Consider the following 26,803-nt stretch of genomic DNA (forward strand, 5'->3'; position numbering starts at 1 on the left):
ATTAAGGAAAAAGTTGGGCTTTTCCAAGATTGGACTTTTGAAATAGATTGCAGAAAGAGGTTTTAGGGAGATGATGCAGAGTGATACGTGTTGCCATGAAATAATTAAAACTCAGCTAAATGCAAATGTAATACTGTAATTTTAAACTTAAACTTCTGTCTGTGTAGGCAGAAATAAATTGCAAGATAAAAACTGCTGCTGCTACAAGGAATCTTATAAAATGCATACTGTAGCTGTAATGACGCAACTCTGCTCCACAGTGCGGAGGCCTCTCCGGCTGAATGCTGCCAACATGCCAAAATGCTGGAAGATACACAGTTTATTGATGGCTACAAGACTCTGGGTTTTCAAGAAACAATCTATGGCGAGTTCTTGGCCAGGATGAGGGAGAATCCCAGGCTGGTTGCGTCCTGCTTGGTGGCAGGAGAGAGGCTGAACCAGGAGCACACTCAAGGCGTCATACATACAGTCTTCACCTCACTTTATGGCAACTGTATCATGCAGGAGGATGAGAGCTACCTACTACAGGTCAGGGATCTCGCCTGCCTCTGGTGTTTCACATTAGTAAAACAGGTTCTCAGTAAGAAGAGAGGTTCTTAACCGGTTCATCTGTCTTTCTTTCCAACAACCAGGTGTTGCGGTACTTGATAGAGTTTGAGCTGAAGGAGAGCGACAACCCTCGTCGTCTACTCCGACGGGGAACCTGTGCTTTCAGCATCCTTTTCAAGCTCTTCTCGGAGGGCCTTTACTCTGCCAAGCTCTTCCTCACTGCCACCCTACACGAACCTATTATGCAGCTGTTGGTCGAAGATGAGGATCACCTGGAAACTGACCCAGCCAAGGTGACGGAGCGCCTCACTCCAGCCCAGCAAGAACGCTTTGGAGAGAAAGGCTCTGAGGGGTACAAGCAGAGGGTACAGGCAGCTGTGGAGGCGAATGAAGCCAAGCTGGTAGCTCTGGTCAACAAGTTTATCGGTTACTTGAAGCAAAACACCTACTGCTTTCCTCACAGCCTGCGCTGGATCGTGTCCCAGATGTACAAGACTTTGTCATGTGTAGAGCGTCTTGAGGTGGGGGAGGTGCGAACCATGTGTACAGATCTGCTGCTGACCTGCTTCATTTGTCCAGCTATAGTTAACCCAGAGCAGTATGGTATTATCTCAGATGCGCCCATAAATGAAGTGGCCCGCTTCAATTTAATGCAGGCAAGTGGTGCAGCAGGTTTTCTCTTTGTAGTGTCATATCCAGCCACTCTGCTGTGGAATGAGATTGAAAGGCTTTTCTGTTCTTATACAGGTGGGACAACTTTTGCAGCAGTTGGCAATGGCTGATGATGATGCAGACCCAAGGCGGAAAAGCAGTTTATCTAAGTTTGATAAGGTAGATTATGTTTCTGTAAATAGAGTAATGTGTTGTTTGCTTGCTTGTTTGTTTGTTTTTCATGTACTAAGTTCTGTTTTCTGGGTTTCTGTTTGGCAGAGTTGTGTTGCTGCATTTCTGGATGTGGTGATTGGAGGACGAGCAGTTGAGACCCCACCCATGTCCTCAATGAACCTTCTAGAAGGCCTCAGTAGGACTGCGGTCTATGTTACTCATAATCAGCTGCTTGCTCTGGTAGGTTGTTTTATAGTTACAGTATATGTCCTTATTGTGTGCTTTTACAGAAATAGTACTTGCAGACAAAGTATTAGTATGAGGATCATATTTTAAAATTTGAACTACTTTAGAGAGCCACTTGAAAGTACTTGAAAACCAATAGCAGAATGAGATGGCTCTAATTACAGTGTTAGAGCAACTGTTCTAAGTAGCTCTGTCTGACTTAATGGAAAATGCATTAATACACAGTTTATTCAAGATCATAAAGCAGTGCCTTTTAGTATGAAAGCTAGGTGTGGTAATTGTACCATGCAAAACAACTTTGTATGTGAATTGAAATAAAGGCCTGTGTAATTCCACACTGGGAACCAATTTAGATTTCCAAAGAAGTGTGACAAATCCAAGAAGGAGCTCTCACACCCTTTAGTAAGTTAATTGATTTGATGGCCTTGGAAATGGTACATTCCACTTCCTGAATACACTTCAAAGAAAAAGTATATAAAACTATGAGATATGTGGAACAGTGAGGACTTGATTTTTTTTGCTTGATAAAATGTGGTCTGATCTTCACCGGAGTCACAATTATAAACAAACACAATCTGGCTAAACTAATAACACACAAACATTTGTACTTCTCATGCTTTTGTTGAACAAGGCTGAGCAATCGCTCAGAGAGAGAGAGTTATTTTAGTGACTTTAGCAACAGTGATTGCAATCAGGTGTTTCCTCTAGCTGCTTGAGACACAGCTCCGAGGAGGGATTTTGGACTATTCCTCTTACAACACTGTTTCAGTTCATCGGTATGTCTGTCATGTTTATAGTATGTCTTGATCAAATAGCCCTCTTCAGGTTTGGCCACAGCTTTTTAACGGGGTTCAGGTTATGACTCTGACTTGGCTTTTCTTTTCAGACTGCTCTGTTGAAGAGTTGCTTGTGTGCTTGGGTTCTTGTCATCTGACATGACCCAATCAGTCCAAAGCTTTGACTCATGGTCTGATGTAAAATTTCTACAATTTTAAATACAATGAAAAGTTTAATTGTTACCTCAGTGATTACAGGGCACACCCTGAGGTAGCAAAGCATCCTGGACCCATGATGCTTCACGGTTGGTCTGCAGTTCATATGGACCAATCTGATTTTATTATGGGATATCAGTCTGATACTAAGACTGTTGGATTGCAGTGTGCAGTTTACCAGAATTAGAGGAGATACATTGTAATTGTGACTAAAGATCAGATCACATCTTATGTATTACCACCACAGAAGTCCTGGTAACTCCAGACTTTCTTTTTTTTCTTGCAACTCTAGGTGGACTTTGTTCGGAGTGTGATGGCAGGGGACCACCTGAGAGAGGAGGAGCACATGGCTTTGGAGACCCTGCTGGCCAATGTACCTCAGTCTCGAACTGTTAAGAGCAACAGCCTGGAGCTCACGCCCTCCAACACCCCTCAGCTCTCTCCAGCTACCACTCCTGCCAACAAGAAGAACAGACTTCCTATAGGTAGCTTTCTCCACAGCACCTGTCCTCCTGCGACTCTTGATATTAGACTGAGCACATCAGTAAATACAATCTTAAAAGATTTGGCTCTATAGAACATAACAATTTGAAACAAGAGCTAGAAGATGCAAGTGCAATATTTTGCCTAATGAGAAGCGAAATAAACAGAGCTGAGTGGCGATAGCTGGTGAAAGCCTGTATTTTATGGGAAGCTAATGAGCTACTTCTTAGCTTGTTATAAAGATAATTAGTATGGCCTGGATTGAGGCTCTATTAGAGAAATGACAACCAATTAAATTACCAAATATAAATGAACTAATTTTAATTGGAATGGATGGAAAAGATGCATAGATTACCTTCATTACCATTTTCAAGACAAATGATTCTGTAGCAACTCGCTTTAATTAGAAATGAGCCACGTGTGCATTTATTTACACAATCTTGACTACTTGGACTACTTTGAATTCTGAGATACTCTGTATTCTTTCTCCAACTCCTACCTTGTCGTTTTCCTTTCCCCCTGTGCTGCCAATGAATGACCAGGACAACACTTAGCCGCTATAACATCCTGGGACCCCACAACCACCACTCTGTCTGCTCACATTCCATTAGTAACCCCTTTTGGTGGGTAGCCTGTCAGTTGTGTTAATCGGCTAGAACCTAACCCTCATGTCTGTTGCTTCACTTAGCTTTATGTTAGATACCACTCATAAAACCATCGGTCCACTTTCCAAGCTGCTGCCGCACAACTGTTACTTACCCCTGCTGTTGTCCTTGTGCTCTCACCATGCCTGCTTTGCCTTTCACAGTGCTTTGGCTGATTATTAGAGATGATGTTATTCCATTCATTTTGTTTTCTAAGTTTTTGTTCCCCCCTTTTTGCTTCCTCAATCAGCGGAATACGGCTATTCATTACCAGGTAGAGTGAGGAAAAAAAAATCTATCTTCCACCTTTTCCCCTTCTGGTTTGTGCCTGAGCTGGACTAAGTTTAAGAAGAAACTATTATATTGTCTTCATACAGTATCATTCTGTGATGGCATAGATGTGTTCTCAGTAGTGACATTGACTCAACTCTGGTAGGGCACAAGTGAAATTAGTTATATTAATTAGGACTTAGAGTGATTATATTGGCTCCTCATGGTTATATAGTGGTATATCATCTTATTATTGAAGGATGTGTCAAGTTGCCTTCATTTGTTTCTCCTTTTTCAATTTCTTCATGCTTTTATGGGAGTATTATTGAAAAAAGCACTTGTTTTGCAAAGGCATATACAATCCAGGGTGAATGTGATGTGGCCCAATGTCTTTAATTTATATATAATGTTTGCAGAATTCTATTGAGATGGTTACTGAAGCAAGTATCAGGTGTCACATACAACTCCAGAACCTTAAGGAACTATTTTAAGACCTGTGCTCATTTCCTGTGCACAGACCAAAGAATATATCCACTACATCATAGTTACAAAAAACTGAGGATGGTAAAATGTTTTTTTTAAGTGTGAATGTCAAGTGCTGCTCCCTGCTGTGCTGCATTTGGACTGCTATTTTTAACTGTGAAAAGCAGGTAATGTGGTAGTTGAATATACACAGAGCACTGTGTTTCAATATGGGTAATATCAAATTATAGCAATACTGAGATTGGTAGTCTTGGAGCTTGTTACGTGTAAATAAGTTAATGTGCAGCACTAAGGTGGGATGATGTGTTCCCAAAAGGGCAACGTCACTATAACAACTGGAGGGTGGATGTGTGCGAACAGCATAGCGCTAATTGAATAAACAAACAGGTGGGGGTTAACATAACCAGCTTACAGAGCAGGGGCTTCAGGATAGGTTTTATAGGCTCAGAAATTTGTTGGGCATCACTTCCACAGTGGTGCCATGTTCTACTGTACTTACAAAACCAGGTCTCCATGGCACTTAGCCACACTGATGAGAATCTCTGTCAGTGTCTGTAAACAACCATACAGTCTACCGTATTCCAGAGCGACCTCACCCATTGGTTTGCAATGTCCCATCTCGAAGGCTCAAGCTTTTCTTTAAACTAGATTGTCATGAAGGGTAAACCCACTGCATGCTCCTGTGGTCACGACTTAAGTGAAACATCTTAAAGCATACCCTCCTTCGTCCTTCTTGCCACAATTTTGTACCAAAATGAACAAAATAATATTTTGTTTAATAAGACATAAAACTAGCAATTGAGACTATGAAGTGAGATTGTGGGTCAACAACACTATGAAGGGCTTTCTCTTGACTTCTATGCAGTTGGACATGAAGGATGCCAAATTAATTTCAAAATACCACTGCCACTCTGTTATGAACCCATGGCAGAATGCAAAACAATATAAATAGAAAATAGCTGCTGGCATGGCATAAATATCAACAACAGGTCAGAACACAAATATAAAATAGCAGACTATGGGCTCAAAAGTGCAGTTCTTTTATTTAAACTATGATCAGATAAGACCTCCTTAATGTATTTGCAGCCTTGCTCATACTTTGCTGTCTTCTCAAACATTAGCCATCTGCTCAGCAAGTTCTTGAAATGGGTTTGTTTGACACGGTTGAATAAGTTTGTGGTATAACAAGTTTGTGCCACCATCTCTGCCAGTAAATGTTGACATAATTAACCGTGTCTTTTTTGAGTGGCACGATGAGCTTACATATCCGTTTGTATCTTAACCTCTTCATCAGTAAACTGCTCAATAAAGTTAAATCATTTTCTGATTTGGAAAGGATATTTCTTTTATGCATAATCAGCACTAACCTTTTGTTTTGTGACAAATTACTGTCCCACATCTAAAAATTAGATGAGAAAATGAAACTAATTTTTTAATTTCACACTAGTGTGTAGCTACCTAGAGATGAGCTTAGTTTAGACTCGAGAGTCTGTTTTCAGCTCCTGCCTAGTGTTGTTCATTCTCACACGTACTCTTTGTCTGACATTGTCTTGGTTTAAAAACTGATCCCTTGTTTGTGAATATAACAGTCAAAAAACTAACAGTGTTTCCTTTACCATTTCCTTCAACCCACCAATCAGCATCTGCTCGAAGCCGGAGCCGTTCCAACATAGCCCAGGAGGGGGAGGCAGAGGCCAGCTCCCAAGAGTCCCTACAAGAGCTGGTGCCAGAGGAGGTGCTGGTAATTTCATTGGGAACTGGTCCTCAGACTGTCCCTGGAATGATGTCAGAGAATGAGGTAATATGACTTGATGGAATAAATTCAGTATAATAATTTTTTTCCTATCAATGAAGGGAAGTAAGATTTCCTAGTGAATGCTTCATCCAATTTACAGATGTTTGTGTTCTTGCAGTATTATGCAAGAAAATACATCATACGTTTCATATAAAACTAACTCCCTTATCTAAATTATTTACCTCCTGCTTTTACTCAGTGAGTTAATACCTCTAGAAAGAAGGACCAGTGCTTGCCCAAGTTTGCAGCTGAACAGAAGTGATATTTTTGCGTGTACTTTGTCTCGCTACTGCCCTCTAGGTTTTGAATCTGCAGATGGCTGATGGGGCCCAGGTGGATGGCCATGCTGATGATACCAAGCTGCATGGGAAACCAGACAAAACGTTGCGCTTCTCTCTGTGCAGTGACAACTTGGAAGGCATCTCAGAGGGTCAGTCTGGAATCTAATGACATGTAGAGCTATAATAAAATGGTGTGGCTTTGTTTTCCTTTGAAAGGATTATGAAGGATTTATAAAGGAAATTTGAGAGTATTATGTTTTTGAATTGAAGGTGAAGTTACACCGAGGGCAGAAACGTGCAAAAAAGATTCCTACTGTAGTAAAAGTCACAAGTGGTCTGTGCTGAACTACAACTACACTATATTGCCAAAATTATTCACTGAGCCATCCAAATCATTGAATTCATGTGTTTCAATCTCTTCCATGGTCACAGGTGTATAAAACCAAGCACCTAGGCATGCAGACTGCTTCTACAAATGTTTGTGAAAGAATGGGTCGTTCTCAGGAGCTCAGTGAATTCCAGCGTGGTACTGGGATAGGATTCCACCTCTACAGCAAGTCCAGTCATGAATTTTCCTTGCTACTAAATATTCCACAGTCAATTGTTAGTGGTATTATAGCAAAGTGGAAGTGATTCAGAACAGCAACTCAGGCACGAAGTGGTAGGTCATGCAAAATCACAGAGTAGGGTCAGTGGATGCTGAGGTGCATAGTGAGCAGAGGTCGCCAACTTTCTGCAGTCAAAACTTCATGTGGCCTTCAGATTATGGATGAATGAGTCTGGATTTGGTGGTTGCCAGGCAGTGTTAATTTCGTTGACAAAATATTTTCATCATAGTTTTCATCAACGACCCTTTTTTCATGACAAAAACGAGACAATAACTAAATAAAAACTACCTAAAAGGATAAAAATGATGATGAAATTAATTGACAATTTCATCAACAAATGAAAACAAGAGGAAAATGCTTGGCAGCGACGACATCCAATCAGAACTGATTTAATTTGTGACAGGTCCGGGACAAGTTAGGAAAACATCCAATCAAATGCACTGTTGCACAAATTTGCTCTAAACCCGGGAAGACCAAACTAGTCTATGATTTGTCTTTACTTCCAATAGAATTAAGTTATATAAACAGCAGGGAGAAAGAGAAGAGCCGATGTATGGACACATTTGTTCTTTGACGTTGTGACAAACAAAACGATGTGTAAACCATGAAGGGCGACTATCTCGGGTAAAAACATGACAAATCTTAAATGACATCTGCAAATCAGTCACCCAGATCTCCATGCAAAGGTAAGCATTTTAATGTCATGCAGGGTAAAGTGTTTTTCCCAGTTTAGTGGTGTTAATGATCAGGTGTGTGGGAAGCAGGTGAAACACTAATGTTAATATCATTAATAATATTCCATAACTTTTAGTAGATGTTTAATTTTGTGTAAGTGTGTATAATGGCTAATTCAAGGGAACTGAAGAAAAAGCATTTACATTTTACACCCTTTATAGTTTAGTCGACTATATTCTTACAATAATTGGTCGACTAAAACTAAAACTATTCAGATGACTAAATTATGACTAAAACATTTTCGTCAAAAGACTATGACTAAAACTAAATCAAAATTTGCTGTCAAAATTAACACTGTTGCCAGGGGAACGGTACGTGTCTGACTGCATTGTACCAAGTGTAAATTTGGTGGAGGGGGGCTTATGGTGTGGGGTTGTTTTTCAGGAGTTGGGCTCTGCCTCTTAGTTCCAGTGAAAGGAACTCTCTGGGGATGGCCCCTTCCTTTTCCAACATGACTGCACACAAGTGCACAAAGCAGGTCCATAAAGACGTGGATGAGCGAGTTTGGTGTGGAAGAACTTGACTGGCCTGCATAGAGTCCTGACCTTAACCCAATAGAACACCTTTGGGATGAATTAGTGCGGAGACTGCAAACCAGGGCTTCTTGTCCAACATCAGTGTCTGACCTGATAAGTGCTCTTCTGGAAGAATGGTCAGAATTCCCATAAACACATATTTAAACATTGTGGAAAGCCTTCCCAGAAAAGTTAAAGCTGTTACAGCTGCAAAGGGCGTACTGACATTATATTAAACCCTATGGATTAAGAATGTGATGCCACTCAAGTTCACATGCGTGTGAAGGCAGACGAGTAAATACTTTTGGCAATATAGTGTATGCTGCACTTTAGCTTAATGAACTGCTCACTGAGTGACCCATTTACTGTGTTTGTGTTCATTTACCTCATGTTTGTTTGTTTTTGTTAATTTTTGTTATTATTTATATATTTATTTTTTATTTTAGGCCCTTCAAATCGTTCTAATTCTGTGTCATCGCTGGACCTGGAGGGGGAATCTGTTTCTGAGCTCGGAGCTGGACCATCAGGGAGCAACGGGGTAGAGGCTTTGCAGCTTTTGGAGCATGAACAGGGTAAGCATGTGTATTTCTGGGTGTATAGTTTACTTGTAGTAGTTTAGAGGGATAAATATATGAATTTTAGGTGAAGCAATTGCCTAAACAAACCAAAGATCTAACATGCCTTGTGACCCTTTCAGCCACCACACAGGACAACCTGGATGACAAACTGCGCAAATTTGAAATCAGAGATATGATGGGTCTGACAGATGACCGGGACATATCCGAGACGGTCAGCGAAACTTGGAGCACTGACGTGCTTGGCAGTGACTTCGACCCCAATATGGATGAAGATCGGCTGCAGGAAATAGCAGGTGGATCATAGATTTGTCTGGTGCATTTGTAGACATTTAGTAACAGGCAAATGAATGCGTGTACACATCCTATGTGATCACTGCACATTTTAGGAGAACCATTCAGGAACTGCTGACCACAGGGGCTTTCTCTAGTTATTAAGTTGATTCAGGGAAATGTCATCACCTTGTGGTATTTGGGTAAAATAGCATCAAATGGAAAATCTTTGAGTCGGTTCAGCTTCTGCAAAGATCTGCATGTAACTTTGTTTTTTTTTTTTTACTTTAATTTAATTTGTATTTTTGTGCTTGAGATTTACTTTATGTCCTTTCTTAATTTTAAATCTTTTTATTTTTAGTGATAATATTTTAGTTTGTTTACAGTTAAAGGAAACAGCTGATTAATAGTTGGTGTTTGTAATTGTTGCATTTGCTTAAACCATACTGGAACCGACTCATACATTTTATTGATTATGTTGTCATCTTTTAATTTTTCGCATGGCAAGTAGAAAGAAGTGGAAAAAGTTTTTTTTTTTCCCCATTATGAAGTTAATACAAAAGAAGTTGTTGACAAGTCCATGTATTGTCATGCTATTATGTAGGATAAACACTTTTGTGTTATACTGTGGGGATTCGATCCCTGCACTTTGTTTAGCCAAAAGTGACAGCACCCCCCCCCCCCCCCCCTCCCCCCCCCAACAGGTTAATGTAATTTTAAACCAGCTGTAGAGAGAATATAGTCTTCTTATTATTCAGCCCCTCATCTTCCTGTCTCCTCGCTCTCTGTCTTTTTGTTCACATCCTTCCTCTGCCCATTCCTCTCTCTCGCTTTCTCTCTCTCTCTCTCTGACATTCACTCAGTCCCTGCAGTCTTATTGACCTTGGTTCCTTCTCATTTGCATCCACCATTTTTCATTCTTCGGAATATGGCGTTGGGGGACTTTTCCATCATTAAGTGAATTTACAGCGATTTCCTTATGTGTTTTCTCCAAGGGATTGGGTTATGAGATGCACATTAAATATCCATTAATACCTCATTATCCCACTGATAAGATTACCATGATAATGAGGCAGAAATTCTAATTGTTTCACTTCTTGTTGTGCCACTCATTTAATCATCCACCTGAAAGACAAGTACTCTGCGCCCCTACCTTGAAGACTGTAAACACGGACAGCGGGGTAGAGCTCTCCCACTGCCAAAGAGAGCCCTGCCCCCGCCAACAGCAGCACACACTGTTGCCTGGGTGCTGGCATGCATGTAAGCTCATGCCATGCATGTGCCATGAAGTGGAAGCATTTCGTACCAGGGGCGCAGCTACCACAGGTTGACTTTCTGGTCATGAGCCTTGGACACTCACTCCCACTCACACCTGCTAGCTCTTTTCCCTCTCCTCTGCATTCTTCCGCCTTGTTAAGCCACGGCTTCTCAAATGGAGATGGAGGGGGACGATGTGCTGAGGACTTTGTTAGTGTAGACAAAGCAGTAATTTGGTTGTGAATAATGCTAGGCTTAATCAACAGCTCAAAGTCATGGTCCCGGAGGCCAGGCCAGGGTGAGATATTACCATTAACCCCTGACCTTTGGCACAGTGGTGCAGGTGCCTGTGGGTCCCAGCATGAAATACATGTGACCTCTCTGTGTGCGAAGCTCACTGCCTCTGAACTCCCTTCTGTGAATGAGTGGTTTATCTAATATTTTTGCTTATCTCTGGCCTTTTTGCTGTATTGTTTGAAAGTCAGACCTGAAGACTTTAAAGAGAAGAGTTTGTTTTTTAAAATTCTTTTTATTAAAGGTTTTGCCGCATCAAATCAATACATTGTCATGTAGTGAATATGGATGCAGTTATTTCCTGAATTGATCATGTGATCAAATTAATAGAGCACACTTTCACACTCCTGAAGGGGTTAACTCTTTGTCTTTCTCTCTTCCTCTGTTCTCAGGGGCAGCTGCGGAAAATATGCTCGGCAGCCTGCTGTGTCTTCCTGGCACGGGTTCAGTTCTGCTGGACCCCTATGGCTCCACCATCTCAGAGACCACAAGCGAGGCCTGGAGTGTCGAGGTCCTGCCTAGTGACTCAGGTGGGGAGCCAGGTTTATTCTGCTGTTGCAGTGTCCTTTTGTTTTCACACTTGTATTGCCCTATAGGTCTCAAGTGTGTGTTTGCATTCACATGTGCGCTTATTTATGCATGCAGTATATTTATGTTTCTTCCATATAGTGGGGGGTGGGGGGGTGGGAACACCAGGTGCGTCTGCACTGCATTCATACCAAAAAAAAATGCGCGTGTGCATCTGTCATCATATTTGTATGCACTTGCTTGTCTTTCAGGGCAGATCTGCCAGTGCCAGTAAAAGGCAGCTTAGGGTTTCCTTAGAGGGACCACCAGGTGTGTTTGCACCTGTGGTTGAGCAGTGGGGAGGGAAGCGCAAGGACAGCAGCTGTCCTCAGTCAGCTTACATGGTGTCAGTTCTTTATCTGGCTCAGACTTGCACAATCCTGCTCAGAAACTGATATGTGCAGTTTGTTGTGTGTGTGTCAGTAATCACCCGGAGCATCAATTAACATTGTTATGGTGTCTTTTCAAGGCAAATGCATTATTATGAGTTACAGATTATATTTAGTCTGTTCTTGCAAATTGAACATTTAGACCAAACCTTTTATTAATGGGAGATTACGTGCTTGAGTCCCCCTATTGAAAACCAGTGTTTTGTGAAAATCAGCAGAGAGCTTTATTAACAGTGTTTCTTTGAAAAGCTTGGGCCTTGTGTTAATTGAAGTAGTACACCATTTCAATATGTGTGGTGCAGAAATGGCATGCATGAGTGTCTTGATTGCTTTTTGTTACGTTTGCTGCCCCTGTTGTTCTCTATAATGGCGTGATCGGAGGCTTGCTTCAAGTAGAGTGCTTGTTTCATGGCTAGGCAGCAGAAAACTACACTCCGAAGAGCACTTCAACACCACATTATTACTAACGAGCATGCAAATGAGTACCGCTAGTAGTGTGGAGCCTCAGGGTTCGACCCAACTGCTCCATTGGGTAGCCAAAGAATTGGCCATACTGGCTTTATTGTTTGGATTGGTGGTTATAAGACATGATCATGTATGCTTTGTTTGTTTGTTTGTTGTTGTCCTCCCCATACGTGCGCATGAAGGCGGTGCAATTTAACGTGATCTACAGCAAACTGCCACGAGTACTTTCCTTTCTTTGCATAAGAAAAACATACATTCTTGTGTTCATTTTCACAAAGATAATTTTTCCTTTTGGTTTCATGTGCAGAAGCCGCAGACTTGAAGCAGGAGGAGCGTCTGCAGGAGCTGGAGAGCTGCTCTGGGGTTGGCAGCACCTCAGATGACACTGAGGTCAGAGAAGTCAGCTCGAGACCCAGCACACCGGGCCTCAGTGTTGTCTCAGGTATAAACGCCCAGTCTTTCACCCACCTTCTCTTATACCTGCTTTATCTGACTCCGCTTGCTGTGAAAGTTCTGTTTCTGTTTTTGACTTTTTAGTTCTTTTTCTCTGCTGGAAAGTCGTTGCTAAATTCAGGTTAAATAAAACCATTTCTCACTTTCCTTGTTGGTGTGTAGAGCGGTCATGTTGCTTAGAGGGTTGTTGCCAGCATAGTGGGGTCCACATGAATTTTTCTGTATGACACAGAGGTTAATGTTGGTTGTTGTGTCCATGGGCTCAGGTGCACATGCTATGTTGACGTGCATGAAGTAGTATCCTAGATTACGAAGCCAGCGGTGACGTTCCTGGTTGGGCTCACAGGAAAACGTCCCACGGGATCCAGCCGATGGATAGTATACTTCTGATGATCACTCTTACCTGTGTCTTTCCCTTAACCCACGGGAGCTTACGCTACCAATTTAGAGGTCCCTGTGGGTTCCCATCTGAGGGAGATCATACAGCATAGTCTAAAGAGAAAAATCTCCTCTTTTGTTTTAGAACCATTGTACTTGCAGTTTTGCTTTTTGGCTGCTGCCAAGCTTTAAAAAAAACAAAACAACTTATTTTATAGGTGATATTGAGTTGCTTTTGTCCTGAATGTCAACACACCTGTTTTGTGTTGGGGTACCAAAGGTATCAGTGCGACGTCAGAAGATATCCCCAACAAGATTGAGGACCTGCGGTCAGAGTGCAGCTCAGACTTTGGAGGGAAGGACTCTGTGACCAGTCCAGATGGGGAGGAGTCAGGCCACGGTAGGAGTGTGTCACATCTAAGCTGGCTAAAACATCAATCAAGTGTCTGTCTGGTCACCATCTATCCCTGTCACTTTTACAGCTGTCACCAAAGTAAATCACTGTTTTGCTCCCTAAAATTTGTAAACATTACTTAAAGTTATATTGAAAGGTTACAAACTCTTTGATAGCCTGGCTGGGGAGCTGAGTTTGGAGACCATGATATGTTAATATTTGGACTATTTACTGTAGTTCACATCAGGAAGCTTGTGTTGCAGGTCATTTAGCACATGTTGAGTGGTGTTAAAACTATTAATTTTTCATCTAGAGCCATGGAAGTGAGTTAAACCAGTATTCATTTTTTTGCAAAGACTGACTGATACATATTGCTCCAATCGCACTACAACTACTTGTTCTTCTTTACAAGAAAAGGAGGCAGTTTTGAAGGCGTTGGATGTACTGATCTCGCCCACTTCAGATCAAACTGGGCTGTATGTGGCCTGTTACTAACTAGCTGTGAAAATGAATATCTGTGTGCATTTGAATGCTGGTGAGTAGCTCTTTAGTGAACACAGTCTTCTATTCTTTGTATTTTCTTTCAGGCGCACACCATCTGACTTCTCCACCTTCACAGGCCGATTCCTTGCTGGCCATGTTCGATCCCCTCTCCACCGCTGAAGGTAATTTGCACTCCCAGAATGCTCTCCGGCAAATGAGAGCTAAAAATGAGTGTCATTAAATCCCTGCCCTAATGTCATGGAATCGCAGAACAGCTTGAGCTGTGCGAAATTTACTCCAACCGCAATTACTGGACATATTACTATAAGTGCAAGTGAAATATCTCTTCATTGGGATCATTTAGCATCTCAAATTATTCTCAGCAGTCTTTGTTCCTGTTTCTGTGCGTTTTGTTTGTAGTGCAGGTGGAAATGTTTGAGAGAAGAATGGTAGTGGCTGTGTGTCTGTGGCAAGGTGAAGGGATGACAGGTTGAGAGACCTCACCCCAGGCTCTTTGGCACTGTCCCCTTGTCCCACTGTGCTCATGGCACGAGGCTGCCATTGGAAGCTTTTCAGGAGAGAGTCTACCCTTGGAACAGGTGGCCTACACCTTGGGCTCATCTCCCACCTACATCTCTCTTTAGCACTCCCCCCACATTAGAGATTTTTGTTTCTCCTGAATGTTATGTTTAGGGACTACTCTTTAGAAACAGGTGAGCTTTTATGGTACAGAGCAGCATTTTTCTCTCATAAATTGACTTGAGTTTTTTTAAGTGTATTTAAGGCTATAAAAACAGATACACAAATACACTCAAAAGGGAAAAAATGAGTGCAGTAAGCAGCTAAGTGGGTAACTTGAAGATCAAAGAAAATATAATTAAAAACTAGGGATTCTTGAATGTTTTCTTCTTATTATTTTATTTTCTTTCTGCCTTATCACCTCAGGCTCCTCTACGGGAACAATAGTGAGGCCAAAAGTGCACTATGCCAGGCCCCCTCACCCCCCTCCTGATCCTCCTATCCCTGAAGCCAGTGCCCTGGGGCAGGAGACTCGCCACTCTCTTTTCACACCCCACTGCTTGGCCCAGTCTGAGCTGGAACACACCAAGCAGCGCCACTCCTTCCCTGACAGGCTGGTCCGCAGCCGCAGCTCTGACATCGTGTGCCCAGGCCGCCGGCCCACGAGTGACCCCGGCCTTAACCGGCGGGTAGCAGTTGAAGAGCGTGACCCTGCCGGGGCCTTCGCCTTAGGACCTTCCTCATCCCCCAGCAAGGACTCCCTGAAAGGAGAGGTAACAAGCTGTTTCGCGAAGACTGCTGGAGTTTTGAATAATACTTAGGGAGCAGCTTAAGAATAAATACATTTTTTTTTTTTTTTGCATTTTTGTAATAAACTACTTGCAAATGTTTAATTATAATGTGCTAATTTAAATTCAAAGGTTGAGGATAGGAAAGACAGTGACGATGAGAAGTCTGATCGCAACAGACCATGGTGGAAGAAACGTTTCGTGTCAGCCATTCCCAAAGGTAAGGAAAGGGGTTACTTGGAAATCTTTCCTGTGCTTAGCAAATAAACTTTTGTTCATTTAAAAGAGATCAGTTTGATTGCAGTGCGCCTTTTATGTTTTTTTTGCAGTTGGAAAAAAACTAAACAAAAAAACCCCCCAAAACATTCTCTTAATCACAACTGACAGGAAATATCACACTTTAAAGAGCAGAGCAAAAACCAATTTATAAAGTGAGAAAGAGACTGATGATCCATGTTGTCCACTCCATTGCTGATGTTCCAGTTGGAAAATGATGTTTCTTGTTGTTTGAAGTTACTCTAGAGACGTGTCCAGCGCTTTTTCTCTCAGGTCTCACAAGCTGCAGATTTATATAGACTTTTCAAAGCTAATCAGTCATCAGAGGAGCTTTAGCTGTGTAGATTGTATGGCTGTAGCCCTCCCAGCAGTGCTGTCAGCCAGCGGCTAATGGTCATTAGATAGACCTCTCTGTCATCAGCACTGATAGATGACACATCTCTTGTTGGAGTTCTACTCAACAACCATCTCTCATGCATCTGTCTGGGAAATAATGAGCTGTGCCTACACGGAATGAGTGCTTATTACTCTTTGAGATAATGATATTTCTTAAGTAAACATTGAATTGATATTCATAAAATGCAGGACTGGGGGCACATGAAAAAGTAGAGGGCTATGATGTTTAAGGCGCCACCTTCCATGCCAAACCTCTGTAAACTCCATTGTGTTTGTCCTGCTGCTCTGCATGGTGAGTCAGTCGTCCCGCAGAGCGGCAGCCTGTGCTTGAAAGGCCAACCCTGTCTGTTGTGTTCCTCACAGTGCTGTATTGGACGGCTGAGAGTGACGTCCCAGGTAACGCTCCCACGCTGTCGTCATTGAGCTAGCTTTACTGCTGGAGCCAGCGGCTGCGTGCCTTGCTGCTTTGTGCTGCCTTAGAACCGTAGAGCTGTGATGTGACACGGTGTAGCCTGAGTTCCCACAGTCACATTTCTCATCTGTGGTTCCATTTAATCACCCCTTTTCTGTGTTTCACTGTTATTTTTATCCATTCATTCATTTTACTCTATGGCGAAAACAGAATATGAATGTAGATATTACACCCAACGTTTCCTGCGTGTGTCATCAAATTTTTAGCATCTGTAACTCTGTTGGTGCCTTTATGTTAATAGAATAAGCATCAGTAGGGTTATGTACATCCATATATGCTAACTGTTTTATAATTAGTTGCATTACACTCTTGGGATATTCTGCTTTGAGCCAAAGGTTCAACTACCATTAAAACGTTTGCTTCCTTTCGTAGTAAAACCTTTCATTGATATTTTTTTAATACATTGTAGATGCCATACATTACACACTAGGATTTTTCATCTCCCATACAAAATACCAGACTTACCAAAGCGGCTGCCAACAGGTGACTCATGATCAGTTTATCACCAGGTGAAAGTGCTGTCACTCTGCCCTACTTAAATGCCTGTTTCTCCCCCACAGCTCCAATTGCAGCATTTAGGAAAAGGGACAAACAAGAGAAAGATGATATTGCCCACAATATCCCACAAGGTCAGTCGTGGTTTATTTTCAGTCCTGATTGCTAGGAATAGATTCACCATGGTGAGTTTAATCTGAATGCAAACTTTTTTTTTGTTTTTGTTTGTTTGTTTTTGTTTTTTTTTTTGTTTGTTTGTTTTCCCCTCAGATGACCCATTGCCTAGACAGAGCACTCAAGCCCAGGCAGCTGAGGACATCCTGGACAAATACAGGAACATCAAAAGGACCAGCCCAAGTGATGGAGCCACAGCTGGAGCCTCCTATGATGGTACAGGAGGTCAGGGAAAAAACAAACAAACCAAAACAGAGCCCACCAAATATGCATATGAGGTACACTTGCAGGAGACAAAGTAATGTGTTTTTTTTTTTTTTTTCTTTATTCTAACAGATCTTTGTGCTGAGGACAATGTGCATGACACCCAGAGAGAAGACACTCTGCAGAATATTTCTGCAGATGACCTCCCAGACTCAGCGAGCCAGACGGCACAACAACATGACACAAAGTTCTCTTTCAGGTCATAATTCAACACAAAAGCCAAACTCATTTTACACTCCCACTTTAAAATTTTCTTGGCAGATGTTTTATAGCTGTGGTTTAATTAAAAAAAAATTTTTTTCCCCCACAGTGACGCAAAGAAGAAGTTGAGGTTGGCTTTGTGTTCTGCAGACTCAGTGGCTCTGCCTCTCATGGCTCCTGCAACCACTCGGAATGGGCTGCCTGATCACATGGATCCTGAAGGTAAAGGTGCCTGAACATCCAATGCTAAATATGTCCTCTATTTTTATTTCTTGACATCTTTTTCTGAAGTCAAAGGTACAATTGCATTTAAAAGTTGAATCAGTAAATCTGATGCCTGCTTGTGCTGGATGGGTATAAATGTTTCAATAGGGGCAAATAAATGTAACTTTTTGAATTGGTTTTGACTAAGAATTCATTTAAAACATGTTTAACAAGAGTATACTAATTTAGAGCAGCTCTAAAAGTTACTAGTAGTGTAGGTATCTTTGTCACACACCTCCATAGGGAGCAAGGCGCATGCCCTTAATGTTGGCAACCATCCATTCTGCTCAAATTGTCCTTAAGCAAGACACCGAATCTGTGCCAACTTCACCTTCTGAAGGTTTGGGGCAAGGTTGAAATAGTGGGGGGATGTTGAAAAAGAACACTCAAAATTCAGTGAAATATGAAACTTCACCATTATTCATTCTTCTCTTGGTACTGCAGAAATTAACAAACGGATTTCCTATTTATTATTGCTACATAAACATTATGTGGCACATTTTATTTCACCAGCTCACTCTATACACAAGGGATGAGGGCAGTTGTAGCACAATACAACACACACACTCTTGGACCCTGTTGTTATGACAGTGCTGGAGAGAGCTGTGAGTCGTGTTGTCCAATGCACTCTCTCTTTCTCAGACAACGAGATCGTCTGCTTCCTGAAGATCCAGTTAGCGGAGGCCATCAACCTTCAGGATAAGAACCTGATGGCCCAGATCCAGGAGACCACTCGCTGTGTCAGCCGCTTTGATGCGCGCACCTGCAGAAAGCTGCTCGCCGCCATTGCAGAAGATTATAGGTAAATCTGGAGGCTTCGGAGAGTAACCCACGGCGCATATTTGGGTTTTTTAATTTGTTTATTGCATAATGAAATATTAGGTGTTTATAGAGTTCTGCAGTGGAAATGATAAAATACACTTTTGTGTGTATTTCCTTTAGAAAGCGCGCACCGTACATAGCCTATCTAACCAGGTGTCGTCAGGGCCTGCAAACCTCTCAGGCCCATTTGGAGAGACTCCTCCAGAGGGTGCTAAGAGACAAGGAGGTGGCAAACCGCTACTTCACCACAGTCTGTGTTCGGATTCTCCTCGAACATATGGAGTCTAAGATGCTTGACTTCATTAAAGGTATTTCAACATTTTCACATTCAGTTTAACTGAGTCCTTGCTTTGATTAGTCTTGCTGTCCTCCACGTTACAGAGATTCCTGCTAATGTGATACAACTAAATATTTCAACATTGTTAGTGGAATATTTTCAGTTTTTCCAATTATTTGATGTGCCTGCACTCTATCCACAAACTCAAGCGAAGCAAGATGCCTAAAAATTCGAACATCATTTGCTGAAGTTGCATCGTGCATCTCGTGTGAGGGTTAAATCACTTTCTCCCCTCCAGCGTTCCAGGGGTGCACAGCAGCCGATGACAAGACAGCATCAGTGGAGGATTTTCTGCGCTACTTGTACGGTGCCATGGCCCGTGATGCCATTTGGCAGTATGCAAGCGAGGACCAGCTGCAGGATGCCCAGATGGCTATCGAGCGCAGTGTTATGAACCGCATCTTTAAACTGGCCTTCTACCCCAATCAGGATGGAGATATTCTCAGAGACCAGTGAGTAGCACAGTGCCAAGCAAAGTGCTTCACTAGGCACTATTGGATTTTTTTTTTTCTTCACCTGTTAGGAGGATTTAAAACTGAAACTCTGGAGACAGCACAACTTTTATATTTTGGCATGTGTACAAGTTCACTAAAGAGCTTTTGTCCTGGTGTAAAAAATCCCATTTTCTCCAACATGAGATTGTTTTATGTAGCAATTTGAAATCATGTCACTAATTCAAAATATGCTGTAAGACTCTAATCTGTGACTAAACCATTTAAAGACCTCTTTATGTGACTCAAAATGCGGCACTCCAAAAATGTAAATAAATATGAGCCATATTCTTGTAGGAACAATGCATGGATAAATACATTCATATAGGGTGCTGTAATCCATGAAAGCAACCTTCATAGCTCAACTTCTGTTTTGGATTGCCTTCTTAGTATTTTTCTTATCTGTCAGAGCACTTTGTAAACAGTTCTAGCTGTGAAATGTAGGTTCACATGTGTTGTTGAACAGAATGTGTTCTCTCACTGTTGTCGGCAACCGAGTTTTTTTTTTTTTTTTTTGTTTTCTGCGCAGGCTTTTCCATGAACATATCCAGCGACTCTCAAAAGTTGTGACAGCAAATCATAAAGCTCTTCAAATCCCAGAGGTATGATCTAGGATCTTTTATTTATTTATTAAAAATCTCCTTAATTAACGAAGAAGGAAGACGTTTATTGGTAATTGAAAAGTTGATGATTTTAACTTTTCTGGTTGCAGGTTTACCTGAAAGAAGCTCCCTGGCCTTCTGCACAGTCTGAGATTAAGAGCATCAATGCATACAAGACGCCACGAGACAAAGTCCAGTGTATACTGCGGATGTGTTCCTCCATCATGAATCTTCTCAGTCTGGCCAATGAAGATTCTGTCCCTGGAGCAGATGACTTTGTTCCTGTACTTGTCTTTGTCCTTATTAGGGTAAGTATTTTTTTTTTCTGTTTTATTGCTCTTTGAGCAGAATTTCTTAAACTTTTGAATTTCTAAGAATTTGGATCACTTGTTGACTTCTTCTTGTCGATGGGGATTAAAAATAATCATCGTAAGATCGTCTCTCAAAATGACTGCTGTGGCATAACGCCATAAAGACAGCTATCTGCTAACCTGTGTGTGTATATACTTTACATAGTTATGAATATAATGCTGCATGAGCTTCTTTGAGTGGTTAATGCGAGCCCATCCCCGCATCTCCTCCCCTCCAGGCAAACCCGCCCTGCCTGCTGTCCACCGTTCAGTACATCAATAATTTCTATGCCAGCCGGCTGAGTGGGGAGGAGTGCTATTGGTGGATGCAGTTCACCGCGGCGGTGGAATTCATTAAGACCATCGACGATCGCAAGTGAAGCAGAACAGCCACCTGTATGGGCAGACTGTGGGGGAAGGAGCCGGGAGACTGGGAGACTTCCCAACCAACTGCTCCCTCTGCACAGCTTATAAAACCTGGCCCTCAGCCTGCTCTGTATTTGTATAGCTTGTACATAGCCAGAGACGTTGAAAGATTACAAAATATATATTACTGTACGTATGTGAACAAATCCAGGGTTTGAGCCGTGGTGGGGGGAAAAAAAAAAGCGGCCTATGGGAAAAATTGGCAACAGATTAACTTTGAACCTGATTTGAAATTTTCCTTTTATCTTTTTGTCTCTTCAGTCAGGTTTCCTTTTGGGGTTAGAAATTTTATATATACATAATTACCAATATGACATTAAATCAAGATTATCCTGTATAAAGGGACCAGACTTCCTTGATGTGATCTTTTTTTTTTTTTTTTCCCCCCTGGGTGAGAGGGAAAGCCTTCCAATTAAATTACAGTATAATGTTCACTAAATGCATTGTGACACGGGAATTTACAGTGAATGATAGTTACCGGTGACTCATAAACACTGAGATCAGTTCACAATTAACCATACTACTCACGAGGTCAGAGTATCAAAAAATAGGGCAGCTTATTTCATGAACTGTTTATCCAAACATGCATCGATTTGGACATCAAGGCCCACATATTTGTGTGAAATAAAGTGTATTTATTTCTGTTTAGTGCTTTTGTTAATCTAATTTTTAACAATGAAAATGCATATCATGGCCATTCAAGATGTCAGAGGCAAGTGATGTTGTTATAGACTTGCTTAAAATGCTTGAGTTAGGAAGGCACCTTAGCAGTGAGTAGCCCTTAGGTGAGGATGCTGGGCGATTAGCATATACAGGGTGAGCTCATGCACAGAGTGTTGGTGGCATTTATTTGGAAAAAATTGAAAATAGTGCCTTTGATGTGGGGCACTCTGTACAGGTAGTTAGTTTTTTTTTTTTTGTCTTTTTGTTTCCTTTATCAAAGCCAACATAGGCGTAATCCCCACCTGTAAGTGCACACATGCACACAAACACACACACTCACACTACTCCAATGGGCCAACCACGTCTCAGTGAGACCTTTTGCCCAGCGCTCACGGCAGGTATCATAACATTACCAATTGTCATGGCTCAGTCCCTTTAATGCGCTTCAGTTTGAAGAAATATCCCCATTTGGAATTCTAGATCCTACCTCAAAGTTGAAACCAATGAGCCTGATATCTGTCTGTACACAGTAACTGTCCTGCATTGGTTGACACCGGAGTACTGGATCACTTTTTCTTTTTTTTTTTTTTTGCCAGTGGTTAGAAATGGTTAAAAACAGGGAAAGGAATGGAGGGAAAGTTGGATATTGACCTGCTGTGATGCTTGTTGTGGTCACGTCACCCTTAATTAAGACAAGCCTTTGTTAGTGAACAAAGACCTTTTTAGTTTCTAATCTTATACCTGAGTTGCCACATGTGTCCACGTGGGCAGACTAGTGAACAATTGAATATTGGCTCTCTACCTCCTCATTAGTTCAATAAAGGGACTCCTGTTTATGTGCACTTATTTTTTTTTTTATTATTATCCCCCCCCCTCCCCTTCCCCAATTTGGTGTGCTGTGATATCCCAGTGTCATTGTATCTTTCCAATTATAGAACAAGCATGTCTTTAATTATCAAGAAATGACTAAAACCTCTTTTTCTCTTGAAATCCTCTGCTTCATTTTTGTATACAGGCGTGCTACATGTATTATAGTTTTAAATAACCCGTTACTTTTCACAGTAAATGACCTGACAGCACAATACACAGTAGGATAGTAGAGCAAATAATCAACACTATTGTTACTGACTTGCAGTTTATGCTAAAGTGGTTGGTGTAGTACGTGGTTTTTTTTTTTTTTTTTTTCCCCCCCATCTTTTTGTCTATTGAGCGTGTGAGACGCCTGTGTGATTGGTTGACCCTCTGCCTCCTCTTGCATGAAGTCATTGAATGGTCTGTACACTGTCAATCATTGTAAACTGTAGAATAGGATTAGTATCCGCTACGGGCCAGTAATTGAACCTGCAAGAGGATGCAAAGCTTCTCTTTGTCCGTGATACTTGCATATCAGAACTCAGTGGTTTATTTTGCACAAAACGGATGTATTTTCCTGGAAAATTTGGCAGGGAGCAGTGCATTTTTGGAATTTCATTACTTTTGGCCTTTGTAGTCATTTAAAGTAACCATATTTAAATTCAAAAATATTTGAGTAGCACAGTTAAGCACCTCGCTCTTACTCTTTCAAACTGATTAACAGTTTACTGGCAACATCACAAATGCTTTTCTTTTTTAATATATATATATATATATATATATATATATATATATATATATATATATATATATATATATATATATATTTGACTGTAGTAGCACACGCAAAGGATTTGTATGTGTATGCACACTTCCTTGCAGAGTCGGTGTAATCAATTTGATGAGAAAACCATGCACTGGAAAATCAAGTTGCAGGTTGCATCTATACTAATGAGGTTTATGTGATGTCACTGTAATTGGAAATACATACTGCGCACAGCTGATGAAATTATTTGGACCTGGCTAATGTATCAGATAGCCAATCGTAGCAGCTACGAATTGCCCCCACTGAAGTGCTGATCAAAACAAAAATGCGTGTGATTGTGTTGGCGATATGTAATTTTAGCCTTGATTGTATGCAAGCCACTCTGGGCAGTGGTGTGAAGTGAACAGGCTAAAGAGTTCATCCATTCTTCCAAGCTTTACTGTTCTGTTCCCTGTACGATTGAGCTGAACGGCTGAGCAGAGAAAGGAAGAAGGAGAGAAAAAGAAAAAAAAAAAAAAGAAAAGGTTTTACATCTTGCATCTAATTTAAAATTTTATTGTAAGCTTGCACAATTATGACATGCGGGGAAAGCCGGTTTGTCTTTACTGTGATTAATGCATTATGTAATTCTTTAAAACCAATAAAGAAAAGCAGAAGTTTTTTCCTCTCCCCTCCGTTCTTCTGTGTCTCCATGAAAAGGGAACGTCATACGCGCTGTATGTGCACAATAGTGCGTCATCATTCTCTGGTTCCTTGGACAGTTGCAGGTATATCTGGCTGACGGTTCACACAATAGAAAAGAAGGTGAGTAAATTTATGCGGGGAATATAATTGTTAGTGGGGGCAGTGGAGCAGCATCATCCAATCTAACAGCCACAAATAGCAACCTCTCAGCAAACATTTCATTACTGCTGACAAGTGTTTCGGTGGATTGTAATTGGAGATATCCCCTCATCTAAAAGCCCTCCTTACTTCACCGATTGCCTCCTCTAGTACTCACCCCCTTTTTCTTTTTTCTTTTCCATCATAAACTTCTTCGTGGGGTGCTTTGTGTCCCCTGATGATATCTTGCAAATGTTAATTTAAATTCAAATTTTAGTGTGTGAAGTTAATTAGTTGCATAAGCCAATGGCTAGATAGGCCAGATTTAGAGATGGGATCTTATGAGTATGTGGCACTTGGCTGATTTGAGATACAAAAGAGGTTTTGTTTTGTATTAAAATGCTGTGTTTTTATTGGCTCATACTTCTTCGGGGGTTAAATAGATGTAGGTATGTGGGTCCAACAAACATGAGGTGTGATGTCTCAGATCAGTGGAGTTTGTTTCTACAGGTGATTGCAGATATATGGTGAACAAGAGGGTTTTATTTGTATTTATTCATTTGCTTTACTTTTAGACTGATGGCATTTTGTTCCTTGAATGCATAAACTGGGTTGAAATTCCATGCAGAAGGTTAATGGGGTGACTAGCAGGGCTCATGCATGCTTTCACTCACTGATACTTGCCTGCTGTAGGGGGACAGTGATGAAGGGCTTTCCTCCATCAGACAGTGATCTTAGAAAATCCCACAAATCCCACTGCAGGTTAAACATGTGCACACGAATCTGAAAAGTTGAAAACCACAATAAACATGTTGATGAAAAGTATGAAAATATCAGGTGTGAAGAGTGTGTGGGTGTTACAGTGAAACAGGACAGAAGATTAAAATCAGCCGCTAAATTTACAAAGTCCAGGTGCCTAAAGACAGTAAACAGAATGAAGAAACTGATCCTGGAGCAGCTTACAATAAGATGCATGAAGGTGTACCCTTACAAAAATACAGTACTGCAGAGCATTACCTGAAACTTTCCTGATTTCAGTGTTATTCCAAGCATACATTGCTCTTAAAGCAGGAATCCAGGCTGGTTTTATTTACATTAACTCCCAAAACTGTTGACATGAAACTGCATGAGGATCAGCAAACACCAGCACCGTTATCTTGGCCGGCTACATGATTTTGACAGAGAAAGTCTACATCTTACCCTAAGTATCCTGCAGATGGCAGGCGCACCATTTCCGACGACGGTCTGCAGAGCTGATCTGAGAGCGGCTCAGACAAAGAACACCACGGGGCACGACGGCCTGACATTTAAAACCAATGGGAACTGCTGTCTGGAACTGCATCTGTTTTGTTTATCATGTATCCTTTCCATATTTAAAATCATTATTGTTGTTATTATTACTACTATTACTACTAGTAGTGCTATTAGTAATATTATCATTACTGTTGTTGCAGAATTACAAGGCACACTGAATGAAATGCAAAAAAAGGAAGAAAAAAAGCTAATTTTCTTCATTACTTAGCCCATAAAAAAAAAAAAGGTTATGCGCAGTTCCTCGTGGCATTTTCCAGATTTGGAAAGTACCTTAAAAAGAGAAGCGCGCGCCCTCTTTTCACCCCTCGCGTGGTAGACTTCCATATATATCCATATATATCTGGTTGCATTTACCTGCTGATAGTGGCGGGAAATCTTCACTAATGACAAAACAAACAGCACAAGGCAGAAGCACGTCAATTAAATTAAGTGGGGAGGGAGAGAGGGGGGAGGGGGAGCCTAGATGAACAAAATGTCAAATACACATATCAAAACTTAAATGAAATAGCCGCAAGGATGCGGTCAGAAGAGAAGATTAAAACTCAAAGGGATACCAAGTCTCCGTGCCCTGAGGTGGTGAGACTGAAAGAGATACAAATAGCAAAAGTGAACACCATTCTCTTTAATAATTTCAGCCTCAACTACAGAGACAAAGGGCTGAAAAGGAGATTTGTGTCTAATAGCTCTGGTCCATTATGAGGTTGCTGTAGTCAGTATTAAACCGTGGATATACACCGAGTGCAAAGACTGGCAATAATGTTAGATTTAGCATCATTTCAAGAGATTTGTGGCTTGTTGCATTTTGCGCTTATTGTACTATTTTTTTTGCGTGTGTGTGTGTGTGTGTGTGTGTGTGTGACTTATCGCAGGGATAAGTTACATTCTCCATGTTTTCCTTTACTACTCACCATAAAGGAAATCAAATTAGTAAAAATGTCAATTACAACGGTGCCTCTTAGGCTTCCTTATATTTTCCTTATATCATTGGAAAAAGAACAATTTTCACAGGCTGGGCTAATCACCTCTGAGAGAAAGAGTGGGTGGTGACATCAAACTGAACCGTGGAAATGGAACAGGAATTAGATGCACTTAGCCATCACATGTTAATGGCAGCAATCAACAGCCAATTACCCAGCGTACTTGAGCACGTTGACAAGTGCAGGTGTACCCTACAACTAACACAGGTCTCTTTCATGCATTTCCATAAAATCGACAGTAAACTCCCTCTCTGATTGAGCTCGCATGTTTCATTGAGGTTGCAATTAAGCGACATTGTTAGGAAAGTGTCAAGTGTGGATCATAAGGAAAAAATACCTCAAGGGCAATAATAGCCTAACTGGCATTATATCTGGATGAATGTAAATCCATAAAGCCGGTGTTTGTTTGTATTAAAATGTCCTTGGTGTTGTTGTTGCCTCGAGAAAGGCTTAGGCTGCTTCTGCTGATTTGAACACTTTCTAAATCAGTGTTCAGAAATGTGTTGGCAGGCAACATTTGTACAACTGGACAGTGCAGTGGTGTCACTGCCTGGCATGGCCCTCAAACTGAACATGAT

At 41.3% G+C, this 26,803-nt stretch overlaps 1 protein-coding gene across 5 annotated transcripts in view; it reads left to right on the forward strand.

Moving 5' to 3' along the window:
* The window catches only part of gapvd1 (GTPase activating protein and VPS9 domains 1), a 28,102-nt gene extending 5,618 nt beyond the window's left edge, over window positions 1-22,484 (forward strand). The window contains exons 3-29 of one of the 5 annotated variants that reach the window (XM_030737225.1): window positions 261-528; window positions 633-1,205; window positions 1,297-1,380; window positions 1,480-1,614; window positions 2,905-3,097; window positions 3,638-3,718; window positions 6,133-6,290; window positions 6,588-6,717; window positions 8,873-8,998; window positions 9,124-9,297; window positions 11,218-11,355; window positions 12,554-12,688; window positions 13,358-13,477; window positions 14,059-14,136; window positions 14,900-15,246; window positions 15,394-15,481; window positions 16,297-16,329; window positions 16,966-17,034; window positions 17,171-17,299; window positions 17,411-17,537; window positions 17,649-17,761; window positions 18,446-18,605; window positions 18,746-18,933; window positions 19,201-19,414; window positions 19,983-20,055; window positions 20,166-20,363; window positions 20,645-22,484. In XM_030737225.1, coding sequence (XP_030593085.1) covers window positions 261-528; window positions 633-1,205; window positions 1,297-1,380; window positions 1,480-1,614; window positions 2,905-3,097; window positions 3,638-3,718; window positions 6,133-6,290; window positions 6,588-6,717; window positions 8,873-8,998; window positions 9,124-9,297; window positions 11,218-11,355; window positions 12,554-12,688; window positions 13,358-13,477; window positions 14,059-14,136; window positions 14,900-15,246; window positions 15,394-15,481; window positions 16,297-16,329; window positions 16,966-17,034; window positions 17,171-17,299; window positions 17,411-17,537; window positions 17,649-17,761; window positions 18,446-18,605; window positions 18,746-18,933; window positions 19,201-19,414; window positions 19,983-20,055; window positions 20,166-20,363; window positions 20,645-20,785 — 4,273 coding nt within the window. In that variant the 3' untranslated portion in view covers window positions 20,786-22,484. The remainder of the gene's footprint in view (window positions 1-260; window positions 529-632; window positions 1,206-1,296; window positions 1,381-1,479; window positions 1,615-2,904; window positions 3,098-3,637; window positions 3,719-6,132; window positions 6,291-6,587; window positions 6,718-8,872; window positions 8,999-9,123; window positions 9,298-11,217; window positions 11,356-12,553; window positions 12,689-13,357; window positions 13,478-14,058; window positions 14,137-14,899; window positions 15,247-15,393; window positions 15,482-16,296; window positions 16,330-16,965; window positions 17,035-17,170; window positions 17,300-17,410; window positions 17,538-17,648; window positions 17,762-18,445; window positions 18,606-18,745; window positions 18,934-19,200; window positions 19,415-19,982; window positions 20,056-20,165; window positions 20,364-20,644) is intronic. The other 4 variants (XM_030737226.1, XM_030737227.1, XM_030737228.1 and 1 more) reach the window with 4 other exon arrangements.
* Window positions 22,485-26,803: the final 4,319 nt, after the last annotated feature.

This window comes from Archocentrus centrarchus, chromosome 9, assembly GCF_007364275.1.
Source record: "Archocentrus centrarchus isolate MPI-CPG fArcCen1 chromosome 9, fArcCen1, whole genome shotgun sequence".
Taxonomy (NCBI): domain Eukaryota; kingdom Metazoa; phylum Chordata; class Actinopteri; order Cichliformes; family Cichlidae; genus Archocentrus; species Archocentrus centrarchus.